At 43.8% G+C, this 13,016-nt stretch overlaps 1 protein-coding gene across 3 annotated transcripts in view; it reads left to right on the top strand.

The window, feature by feature from the left end:
• FEZ1 (fasciculation and elongation protein zeta 1) overlaps positions 1–13,016 on the top strand; it is a 123,215-nt gene that overhangs the window by 94,410 nt on the left and 15,789 nt on the right. For all 3 annotated transcript variants that reach the window (XM_084782219.1, XM_084782218.1, XM_084782217.1), the window contains 2 exons: positions 11,349–11,435; positions 12,142–12,310. In XM_084782219.1, coding sequence (XP_084638345.1) covers positions 12,163–12,310 — 148 coding nt within the window. In that variant the 5' untranslated portion in view covers positions 11,349–11,435; positions 12,142–12,162. The remainder of the gene's footprint in view (positions 1–11,348; positions 11,436–12,141; positions 12,311–13,016) is intronic.

Raw genomic sequence — 13,016 nt, forward strand, 5'->3', positions numbered from 1 at the left:
GGTCTGGCAGCCTGGTGGCTAGAGGTAAGACTCAGGTAAAATGGCTACCCAGTGGTTGGGAAGGTATTGTATGGTTTTCTTTTGTTTTTGTTTTGTTTTCTAGTGCTGAGGATAACTTAGGGCTTCAGTGGGGCTGGAGAAATGGTTCAGTGGTTAAGAGGACTTGATGCTATTGTGGAGTCAGTCCCTAACTCCCATGTCAGATGGCTTACACTCACCTGTAACTCCAGGTCCAAGGGATCTGATGTCTACTTTGGTCTCTGTGGTCACCCTCATACAAATGCCATGCACTCAAATAGACATGCGTGCACACACTTTAAAAAAAAAGAAAGCTTTTTAAAAAGGAGGCTGGATACTTCTTTTGAGTGGACTATAGTCTCTCAGAAAATCCAGATTGCTCCTTGTGGCTGACTATATACGTAAAGTGAATGATATTTTAGTCAGCAGAGCTGACTGAGTGCTTATAAGGAATAGACATTTCTCAGCGTTCTAGAGACTGGAAGTCTAAGATCAAGTTGCCAGCAGATTCAGTGTGGGGAGGGCACAATTCCTGGCACAGTTTCAGCTCATAGGTGGTACTTTTTTTCTTCATTTTTTTCTTTTTAAAATAATTTATTCAGATTACATCCCGATTGTTATCCCCTCACCCTCCCTCCCTCTTTCACCCTACTCCTCTTCTCTAGACCTGTGACAGACAGGGACCTCCTCCCCTACCATATGATCACAGCCTATTAGGTCTCATCCAGATAGCCTGCTTCACCTTCCTCTGAGTGAGGTGGCACTTTCTTGTGAAGTCCACACATGGTTGAAGTGACAAAGATGTCCCTTGGATTTATTTTATAAGGAGTTAATACTGACCGAGCAATAGTGGCACATGCCTGTAATCCTAGCAGTTGAGGAGACAGAAGTAGGCAGATCTCAAGGCCAGCCTGCTCTACAAGGCCAGTCAGGATAGCCAGGGCTACACAGAAAAACTCTTTCTTGAAAACAAAACAAAACAACAACAATAGAAGGAATTATTACCATTCATGAATATTGCAATATCTAAGCACCCAACGTGCTGCCTCCCTTGTCACTTTGGAGGTTAGAGTTTCAGCAAAAATTGAGGGGTGATAGGCTGCCGGAAGACATACACTAACACTGAGGATGGCTACACAATGGTCAAGAGGTATCCTCAATAGCAAAGAGTTAAATCACTTAACAGCTTTATTCATGTTAAAAGAACATTTCTACCTGTTTTGCTTTCTAGTTTCAGCTGTGAAGAAAAAAAATGACAGTTTCATACAGAGGAAGTGCTGGCACCATTCTGGGGACTCAGCAAATGATGATTTTTCAAGCAGCTGATACGGTGGTAGAGCACATCTTCCAGAGAGCACACCAATTGGTCCCAAGTAAAAGAGCAGGATGCAGATGTCTCTGATTGGGTACTCTATCTGTAGATTGCTGCTCAAAATAGCTAAGCTAAGGGATTGGCATTTGGCTGACTTGCTGAAAAAGTGGCTGCTTATCCTTTTTAAGTTTTCTAATTATAAACAATACGGAATACTCAGGACTTCAAGGCTTCATTGGCAGGCAAGACAGCGACTTCAAGGCTATGATTTACTGCAAGCCCACTCAACAGTGACACTGGAACCTGGGTCTTGGGTCTTCTTTGAACTCCTGACTGCATTTTCTCTTGCTGCACATGTGTGTATAGTATCTTGCAGTTACTTAAAACAAATAATCAATACCAATAATCAATGAGTCTAGTTACAGAAATCAAATGAGATTCTTCTGATGCCAGAGGCTTTGTTTTGTTATCTCTCGGGCCGTTTTTCCAGATTATTTTGTGAATTAAGCCAATGGGTATATAAGATAGGTTGTTGTAGTCCATCCTAAATTGCAGATTCCCCTCAAGGGGCCTGGTAGTCCTGAGAGAGCTGAAAGACTGTGGGAAGGGTAGCCTGAGCACAGAACAGGGGATAAAAATGGATGGAGGGAGGGTGCTTTATTTCATCTTCCTTTATCATCTGGCTTTACTACAATAGAAACACTCTAGATGACTCTAGTTTAAATGACTTAACAAGTCAACCAGTACTCTGAATTTCTCTGTTAGCCTGGCTAACCAAGCACCTATGGTATGCTATATGCACACAGCTGGGTGGTCTCAATTTCACCAGGGCTTGTAATCTTCCACTTTGTGGACCTTGCCAAGAATCAGTTGTTTGTTTTCCTATCTGTTCATGCTTGCCCTTGTGACTAAAATAGGTAATTGAATCATAGACACTGTTGAACCATGACTGCAAAGAGGATGATTTGAGCTTTGTTAAAATGAAAGTGACACATTTATATAGGTTTTCAAAGATCAAACAAGAGGGCCTTAACTTGTTGTTTTCTACTGTATAGTAGCAACCAGTTTTAAAGATAAATTTATTTTCTTTCTTTTTTATTGATAAAGAGTAGTCAATTGCATGGATACACCTGCATTATTGTAAGGATATGTGCTTGCAATTTTTTTTTTAACCTGAGGGTCTGGAAGGCTAAGCCATATGGCAGGTATATATTTAACTTTTAAGGAACGGGCAAATAATTTCCCAGGTTATAAACTCTGACTGTTTGATTCCTCACTAGTACTTATTGTTGTTTGTTAGTATTTTTGCTGTTTGCTTGAGATCAGATCTTACTATGTAGTCTAGGTTGGCCTGGAACTCACTTTGCAGCTTAGGCTGACGTCCAAACTTCTAGCCTTCCTATTTTAGCTTCTATGGAAAGAGATTTTAATAGGCTATGGGCCAACATGCTCAGTTCTCTCTCTCTCCTCTCTCTGTCTCTGTCTCTCTCTCTGTATTGCTTGTTTTGCTATGTTTTGTGACTTTTTTTTCTTTTTTTCTTTTCTTTTTTTTGAGATAAGGTAACCTTGTCTGTGTAGCCTTAGCTGTCCTGGACTCACTTTGTAGACTAGGCTGGCCTCGAGCTCACAGGGAGGCACCTGCCTCTGCCTCCTGAGTGCTGGGATTATTAAAGGCGTGCACCACCATAACTGGCTTTGTCGCGTTTTCTAAGGAGACGTGAATAAAGTCTATTTATTCCAGATAGGGCATTGGTGACTGTCTTAGTTTGGGTTTTATTGCTGTAAAGAGACAACATGATGATAGTAACTCTTATAAAAGAAACCATTTACTTTGGGGCTGGCTTACGGTTTCAGAGGTTTAGTCCATTATGTTCATGGTGGGAAGTATGGCGGCATGCAGGCACACATGGTGCTGGCGGAGCCAAGAGTTCTACATCTTGATCTGAAGGCAGGTGGGAGATAGTGTGTACCTCACTGGGCATAGCTTGACCATGTATAACACCTCAAAGCCCACCTTCACAGTGCCTTACTTCCTCCAACAAGGCCACACCTATTTCACACCTTCTAATAACGCCACTCCCTATGGGCCAAGCATTCAAACTCATGAGTCTTTGGGGCCCATACTTATTCAAGCCAGCACACTAATAAACCAAAGAAATTATTATATCCAAGTCTAACTTAGTGAAGCAGTGAATTTATTGGTGCTAGTTACAGGGGCATGGGTGACAAAGGCAACTGCATCCTTGGAAGTCCCTGCACAACTAGAGTCTCCCCTTTACAACAATTATTACTGATTATATGACCTTAGGGAGGAACCTTGTGACTCTTGTAAGTTTGGGGAACTTCCTGAGTCTTGCAAATATCATTTATTTCTTAGGGTATTTTTTATTTAGTTCCAGATTCTTGTGAGTCTCTTCCCCCTGAAAGGGAATGTTTGAATTCAGAGCAAATAGCTACACAACATAAGGCCATGAAGTGAGCTGCATGTTGTCCTGCTTTGTCTTAGATGGTATTGTTTACACCTCAAACGTTTGATGGGCTACTGCAATGAAAACCACCTGGGCCTGGATTATTTTCCTGTAGAAGGTTAGTGTGTGTGTGTGTGTGTGTGTGTGTGTGTGTGTGTGTGTGTGTGTGTGCAAGTCCTCATGTAGGCCAGAGGGTAGGAGACAGCTTGGCCCTGGAGCTAGAGTTGCCTGCAGTTGGGAGCCACGCATCATGGGTGCTGGAAACTGAATTTAAGTCCTCTGGAAGAAGAGTGAGTGCTCTTAACGTCTGGGTGCTCTATCTCTCCAACCCCTGTTATTATGAATTGAATTTCCTAAAGAGACAAAGATAAGTCTTCAGATTTTCTATTTTTTTCCATGAGTGTGTGTGTGTGTGTGTGTGTGTGTGTGTGTGTGTGTGTGTACAGAGGCTAAAGGCCCACGTTAGATATCTTCTTCCATTGCTCTCCACATTAATTTTTGAGCCAAGGTCTCTCACTGAACCTGGATTCTGGTAGACTGGCTGGCCGGGTGAGCCCCTCTGTCTCCATCCCCTGTCATCACTGAGATCCCAGGTACACACACCATGCCCAGCTTCTTACACGGATGCTGGGGATTTTAATCCGGGTCCTCGTGCTTTTACAGAGAAGCACATCTCGCACCGAGCTGTCTCCCTGGACCCCTGAATCATAAGTCACATAGTTCAAGGAACTTATCCATTTAATCTATCATTGAAAGTATTAACCATGAATTTGTCTATAATCTTCTTTTATTTTAAACTTTAGTTTTACATTTGCTTATTTATTTTGTGTGTTGGGGTGGGACTGTGTGACATGGTGCATGTGTGGAGGCCAAAGAACAGCTTGAGAGAATCTCTCCTTCCACCGTGTGGTTTCTGGGTGTTGAACTCGGCTCGTCACGCTTGACTGTAAGAGCTTTTACTTGCTGAGCTCCTGCCTGCTGAGTAGTCAGACTTACAGACTCTGTAATTTTCCGTTTTGTAGTCGTGTTTGCGAGGTCTGTAATGAATTTCCTTTCTTGTTCCTGACAGCACGATTTTGTGTTCTTTCTCTCCCTCTCTATGGGGCTTATCACTTCTATCAATTTTATTTAGGGAACATTTTTGGTTTCATTGGTTTTTCTATATTGTTTATATTTTTAGTTGATTTATTTTCTCAGTTGCCTTTTAATTTTTAAAAAGAATTGTTTATTTGTATGGCCATTTTGCCTGCATGTTTGTTTGTGTCCTACTTAGGTGCCTGGTGCCTGCAGAGGCCAAAAAAAAAAAAAAAAAAAAAAGCTATTAGATACCCTGGAACTGCAATTACAGTTGTCTGTTAGCTGTCATGTGGGTGCCTGGCATTGCACCTAGCGCTCTTAAACACTGAGCCATATCTCCAGCTTTCTTTCTTCCTTTCTTTTGCTTTTCAATTTTATTTTATTTTATTTGTTTTTCAATACAGGGTTTCTCTATGTAGCCTTGGCTGTCCTGGACTCGCTTTGTAGACCAGGCTGGCCTCGAACTCACAGTGATCCACCTGCCTCTGCCTCCTGAGTGCTGGGATTAAAAGCGTGCGCCACCACACCCGGCTTAAATTTTATTTTATATCTGTGCACCACTTGCATGCCTGGTGCCCAAGGAGGCCGGAAGAAGGTATTGGATCCCCTAGAACTGGAGTTACAGGTGACGGTGAGCCACATGTGGGTGCTGGGAATCAAACTTGGGTCCTCTGGAAGAGCACCCAGTGCTCTGAACTGCTGAGCCATTTCTCCAGCCTCCTCTAGCTTTCCTAATTCCTTTTCTCACATTTCTTTTGCAATCCATTTTGTCCCTTGTAATGGACATTTGTCTATACCTCGTCACCTTTTTGTTTGCTTGTTTTAGGTTTTCAAGACAAGGTCTTGCTGGGTTCAATGGTGCATGCCTGTAATCCCAGCACTCAGGGTAGCAGAGGCAGGTGGATCTCTGTGAGTTCAAGGCCAACCTGATCTACAAAGTGAGTCCAGGACAGCCAAGGCTATACAGAGAAACCCTGTCTCAGAAGAAAACAAACAAACAAACAAACAAACAAACAAACAAACAAAAAGACAAGGTCTTACTATGCAGCATTGGCTGTCCTGGAACTTACTATGTAGACTGGGCTAGTTGAACTCACAGAGATCCGAGTGGCTCTGCCTCCTGAGTGCTGTGGTTTGGTTTGGTTTGATTTGAGAAGAAAGTAGGAGGGTCTCACTAAGGTGACAAAGCTCTCTCCAGGTGTTAAATTCTCCTGCTCAGCCTCTTAGGTCTCTGGAATTACAAACCTGTGCAAGCATGTTCTTGGTATTCTTAGAGTATTTCCCCAGACATCACATTGCACATTTTTCAGTTATCAAAGTCTATTTAGAAGACATATTTTGCCTCTTCTGATAAAATCTGAAACTTGAAATTTATTCCCTCCATTCTTGTGCTATTATCATGGTATTTTATTTTGACTTATATTTTATACTCCACAACACAAAAAGACATTTCTGACAGAAGCAAAAAAAAAAAAAAAAAAAAAAAAAGATAATTTTTCCCCCTCAGGCTGATCATTCTAACACTGCCAACCCAGCACTCAGGTGGCAAAGGCAAGAGAAGGCTGAGAGTTCAAGGCCAGCCTGGCTAGCTAGCCTAGTGAGTTTCAGGATGTAAAGACCTTATCTCAACATAGCAACAGAAACAAATAAAATTCCAAAGCAAGCAAATACATATTTTGCTACTTTTACCACTTCTGGTATTCTTAAACTTTTAGGTGAATCTGAATTTTTCTTGTTTCTTTCCAGTCTACACAGCCTTGCACTGCCTGCATCCAGTGCCTGGAAACAATTGCTTCATAGATTTTGTCCAGATGTGTAGCTGCTATGGGAAGAGGGGTAGAGCCCCTTATTGGGGAAGTTTTACATTTAAACCACAACAATATTGCTTTTGTTTTTGTGAGGCAGGGTCTTGCTATGCAATCTAGGCTGGCTTGGAGTTTACCATGTAATTTAGGCTGGCCTCAAACCCCTGGAGATCCTCTTGCCTCAGTCTCCTGAGTGATGGGGATCACAGGCATGTGACACCAGGGCTGGCTTCATCTTTTTGTGTTTAAAAGTGAGGCACCAGAAGACTGAGCTCTTTCTGTGGGGTTAGAACTTGACTCTGTCCAGGCTACACTGAGTACATTTGAGTGGTCAAAGGATCCATCTTTTTGCTTGGAGAGCCCGAGAGCTGGCATGTGTCGGTGATTAGAAATTCCTCCAGTGTCTTGCATGGAGGCTGGACTCTCTCTGATGAGCGTGCAGATTGTCACTTCCTCTGTTTCTGTAAGACACCCTCCCCAACACACACTGCCTCCCCATGCCCCTGCCCCCGCCCCCGCCATTACTCTGTCAAGTTGTCAATGACCATTGTCAAGTTGTCAGTGAAGCCACCAGCTCTGCTGAGGGGGACAGGATTGTAGCAGCTTTTCGAGGCTGTGGCTGCCTCGAGGAAGCACCCCAGCAAGCCCTCATCGTGTTAGCCCACTCACACTGCCAATCCGAGGGCTCCAGGTGCCCAGTTGCCAACGTCCTCAGTGTGAATCCTCTACGTTTAAAGCTCAACTTGCAGAGGGCAATGGCTCTCCAGCCCCTGGGCCAGAAGCTGCTTCCCAGCACCCTCTTTGTTGCCCCGCGTGATAGTCTTTTTCTTAAATCCATTTACTCTCATTTTGTTAGGGTCTAGGGAGGAAGAAGAAGTAGTTGTGTGTATAACATTCTGCTGTGCCTTCCTTCTACTACAAATAAATGGGAACAGGAAGTGATTTAAATAGTTGTATAATGTGGGAACTTCAGGAAAGACTGTGGGGCTCCACTTAGAGGCCCACCAGAGCTTAGCTGTATATAGCTTGGTGAATAAGTGTGCACTTACAGTTTAGGTCAAGATGATATTCTTGAATTATATTAAAGATAGCAATATTTAACAATTATCCACTCTGGTTGGGCTTTTAATGAATCACTCTATTCTGTTCTCGGCTACGACAGAGAAGACCATCTTTTGACCCCTGTAACCTTTACTCGATAGCAGATAGTGACTGACTCTAAGACAAGGGGATGCAGAGGTCCAGGACAGGGAGATCCACCTCTCTGTTCCTCAGGCAATGAAGAGACTGTGTTATCTGGAGGTGGGACTGAGGCTAGGACTCACTGCACTGTCCTTCAGTCCTCTCTCTGTCCTTTGCTCATTAATTCTTTCAGTAAGTGTTTGTTGACCAAATGCACTAGAGCATCTTGCCACGAGAATACAGAGCCCTTGACTTAGCCCACACAGATGGTTCCTGGTTGTCCACAGTACAAAAGAGACATAGTGCCCTTTCCTTGGGCTGAGCACATACTGTTGGGTTTCTTTATTTGTTTTCTACCTTATTTATTTATTTTTTTGTCCTGGAGGTTAAAAAAATAAATATATCTTTGTTATCTTAACATTATTGCAACAACCACATGTTTGAGTCAGTGGAGGTAGGTTGGGGAACATGTAAAGCACTAAATATGAAGTAGACGTCCTTTATTTTCTAGGGACAGGATGGACTGCAATGCTTTAGTAGAAGGGCCTAGCTTATAGTTGTCAGACACAAGAACCTGACAGTCTCTGAATCCTCGAGGCGACTGCTGCACAACCAAATCTAAGCACTACAGGCTCAACGTTAGTTTCCAGCTTTGTATTGCTTGCTGGCAGTCCTGACACACACCTTTTCCTCCAAACAAGATGAAGAAAAGCTTGCTGTGGTCAGCTCCTGTTCTGGATCTAGGTCTTCTTGATTCTAGGAAGAAGGACCTTGGATGGGTAGTTTTTTACTCACAAAAGCCTCACCTACTTGGTAGTACAGAAATAACAGTTCACAAGGCAATGGATACCTAGTAACAAGCCTGTGAATCATTTTTGGCAAGTACCTTTCTCATTGCCACATGGGTAGGCAAGAAAGTGACTTTTGGGGGGGGGGGAGTTTGGCTTTTTGAGACAGGCATCTCTGTGTAACAGCCCTGGCTGTCCTGGATTCACTTTGTAGACCAGGCTGGCCTTGAACTCAGAGCTCTGTCTGCCTCTTGAGTGCTGGAATTAAAGGCGTGCACCACCACACCAGGTGGAAGTGACTTTTATATCTGTGTCATAGCAGGAATAAGGGATGCCACTGCATTCAGTGCTGTCGCTTTCCAAAATCCTTCTCCTCTCTTGTTCAGTTAAGCTTTTTGCTTTAGATACTAGATTTGAGGGGTAAGTCTGGAGTTTGTAAACAGCCAGTGTGAAAGGAAAGGGTTTATTGAGAAGTGACAGAAGCTGTCAGGGCAAAGCAGAGTCTGGACGGTTGAGAAAGTAACACAGGTTTGATGGAACCAGGTCGAGGTGAGACAGGGTGGATGTGGTGAAGCCTGTGATTGGACAGAGATAGCAAGATGCAAAAGGGAGAAGCCAAAGCTCTCGGTCTCGGTGCATTGTATGTGTTGAGCTTTTTATTTATTTATTTATTTTCCCATCGCACATTTCTGAGAACAAAGAAAACAAACAGCGACAATGCTCACACAGTGGCTTCCAGAAGCTTGCCACTGACTTTCAGATCTCTTTGCCTTATTCTAACAATTTAGCCCCACAAGCTTTGTGCCTGAGGGAGCAACAGCAAAGAGCAATCACTCAGGCCGCAGCTGGGCTTCCTTAACTGTTGAATAGCCCTTTGGAGCCTCTCTTCCCTTACAATCCCTGAGCTGCACCCACCTCCGGACCTGGGGGAACCTTGGGGAGGAAGATGATCTAGGTCAAAGGTGCAATATTAAATCAGTGAAGTGGGTGGCCGCAGTTCAGAAAGTGTAAGCACTCCCTTCTCGTGTGCTTGGCATTGGAGTCCTGTGGCTCAAGCCTTGAACTTCCAGTGTAGAAATGGTATGAAGATGACCTTGGCGTTCCTATCTCCTGCCTCAGTGAAGATGACCTTGGTGTTCCTATCTTCTGCCTCAGGGGAGCAATGTGCACTTCCTAGGCAAGTGCTCCACCACCAAACTGTAGTCCTGGTTCTTTCTTTTGTTGCTGGTGATGGAATCCAGGCCTTTATCACTGAGCTATATCCATAATCTTTTACTTGTTTATTTTATTTTTATTTATTTTTGAGAGAGGGTCTCACTGTGTATCTCAGGCTAGCCTCCCTTAACCTCTTTAGTGTTGGGATTACAAGTATATAGCGCCAAACCTAACTACATATTTTGCTTTAATTGCTTTCATTTCAACCCCTCATAACCAAATTTAAGCTATGGACTAATGTTGCTATCAGAGACAAAAATAGTTCCTACAGAAAAGAAAATTCTCCGTTTCCCAATAAGAGACACGCTTCTCCCCCAGAAACTACCTGACCCTTAGGAAGTTCTGCCGTGCGAATGTAGCTGTGAACAAAATGTGGCCCCAGGAGTTTTGTTCTGCCTGGTGGGGAGCTGTGGAAACAAGCGGCTACCACAGGTGGTAGTCTTGGCAGAGACACAAACATATGGATTCCACCTTGGAAATGGATGATGCCATCTGCCCACCAGCTCCTCTGGTGATTCCCTCACCTCCGTGCCTTGTCCCTTCTCCAGGTTGGAGAACAGATGGCATTCAAGATATGTTGAGTTTTTGCATAGGTTTTTAAATATATATATATATAATGATAATGTTTTAGTCAGAGATAAGAGGAGATGTGCATGGTTTTGGGGGCTGGGCCCTCAATGGAGTGTTTCCTGTTAGAATAGCAAGAGCTGCACAGACCAAAGAACAGGTTGGCTCTTAGAGATCAAGAACTGAGTCCTGCCAACCCCTGTATGATTTTTAGCAAGATATCTGCACGGGAAGCTTCTTGGTTGGTTGGTTGGTGACTGAATGTGTTCAGGATGTGATCATACCCCCTGGACCATCAACAGTTTACAATATGGCCAGCAAAGCCAGAACTGTTACACATACCTTGTTGGACTTAGATATCTTCTAGAGTCTCGAAGGTTGTCAACTTTTAGAATCTTATTTAGGATTATGGAATTTAGGGAAACCCAGGACAAAAGAGTTAAACAGTTCTCCTATCACTGTCTTTCTCAGGCTTTGGTTTGTCCTTTTTTCTTTCTTCCCTTGTCTTCCTTCCCTTTCTCTCCCCTCCCTGCTGTCTTTCCTTTCCTTCACCCTGACCTTCTTTTTTTTTTTTCCTTCCTACCTTTCTTTTTTCCGCAAGGTCTCATCTGTGCTTTGGGCTAGCCTTGGACCTGCTGCCACTCTCCTGCCTCTGCCTCTGGAGAGCTGGGATTACAGGCATGTGCCATCCGCATCTGGACTTTTCTATTGTTGTTTGGTTTTGAAATAGTATCACATGTAGCCCAGGCTGGGCCTTGCCTGCAATGCCTGCTGGGTAATGGGGGCAGATTTGGAACAAGGTGGAACTCACCCTCCTCTCCATATTCCCTCTTTAGACAGTGGGGGTTGAGGCCTAAAATGACCTTTCAGTCAGAGAATCTCATTGGTTAGGAAGTCACTTCCCCTTGTCCCTCAGATCCATGAGAAGGAAGAAGAAGAGTTCAATGAGAAGAGTGAAAATGACTCTGGCATCAATGAGGAGCCTCTACTCACGGCTGATCAGGTATGAAGGACACCCCCTCCCAGGTCCTGAGAGCCTTTATTCTTCTAATGGAGAAGAGGCTGAAGGGGGTGTACTTGGTAGCATCCATCTTGACCCTCAACTTAGAGGGAGCTGAAGCCCCACCAACAATCAAGTTCAAGTTCAGAGCTGGGGTTCTTACCTGCTTTTTGCTCTCCGGATATTGGCTGTCCTTTTATTGTTTTCTTTAGTTTCACTTTTCCCTGGGCAGCTTCACTTCCCGTCCAGGAGAATTCTCCAGAAACATCTGTTTTTCCTCCTCGTTAGGGGTGGTTGTTCTGGGAATGTGTGTCCTCGTCCCCCACCCACCCACCCACCCCATTATAAAAAGTGTGACAATTAATGGACTGGGTTCTGTGTTATAGTTGGGTAGATACAATATTTTTCCCACTTAGAAACAAAATGCTTAGCAAACTGAAGTAAATGTTTACTTCCTGGCAGCCCTGCCTCATTTCCTGAAAGAGTAGCTAGTTTCCAATAGTGCACTCATCTAAATGGAGCACTTGGAAGAGGCTTACGTGAAAGTGCTTTACATTAAAGACAGAATATATGCAAGCTTTTGATCGGGTCTATTTTTATTATTATCCAATATTTATGAAGACTGAGCACAAATGAGGAATGCCATTGACCACACAAATGAACCGGAACACCCCCTCCAGGAGGGAACAGAGTTTCTGCTTTACCTTAGGTGATTGAGGAGATCGAAGAAATGATGCAGAATTCCCCAGATCCTGAGGAGGAGGAGGAGGTGCTGGAAGAGGAGGATGGAGGAGAAATCTCATCCCAGGCAGACTCAGTCCTGCTGCAAGAGATGCAGGCCTTGACACAGACCTTCAACAACAACTGGTCCTATGAAGGTGAGGGCCTCTGGTCCAGGGTTGACTGAGGACTAAACAGCTCCTTAGTGCCAGGCACTGGGTTTTTCGTTTTTGTTACTGTTTTCCCTTCCTTCCTTTCTTTCTTTCTTTTTCTGGATAGGGTCTCACTATGAAGCCCTGACTGGCTTGGAATGCACCATATAGACTAGGCTGGTCTCTAACTCACAGAGAGTTGCCTGCCTGAGATTATAAAAGATTGAGCCACTGTGACTGTGCCCTGCCCAGATACTGTTTGCTTATGGTTATCAGAACTTGATCTCTGCCCCAGAGCAGAGGTTTGCAAATTCAGAAGAAAAGCAACACTTTCCCGATTTAGTGTCAGGAGAAAAGTCAGCATTTTTGCAGGGGGTTAAAAAAAAAAAAGTAGAATAAAATTTCAGTGCTAACGCTAACCAAACAAGACTAAAAAGTAGGACTCTGAACCACTGCCCAAATGTGATCAATACATATGGTAGGACAAGAACTATAGCTCAGTGGTAGAGCCTGTGCCTTGCATTCAGGATACCCTAGTATCCTAGGTACAAGTCCAAGTCGTGTGTGTGTGTGAGAGAGAGAGAGAGAGAGAGAGACAGAGAGAGAGAGAGAGAGAGAGAGAGAGAGAGAGAGAGAGAGAGAGAGAGAGAGCGAGCATAAGAGGTAGCAGTCAGTGCCTTTCATGTGCCATCCTCAAACCAACTTCACACCA

This window comes from Acomys minous (genome assembly GCF_964271855.1).
Source record: "Acomys minous genome assembly, chromosome: 5".
Classification (NCBI taxonomy): domain Eukaryota; kingdom Metazoa; phylum Chordata; class Mammalia; order Rodentia; family Muridae; genus Acomys; species Acomys minous.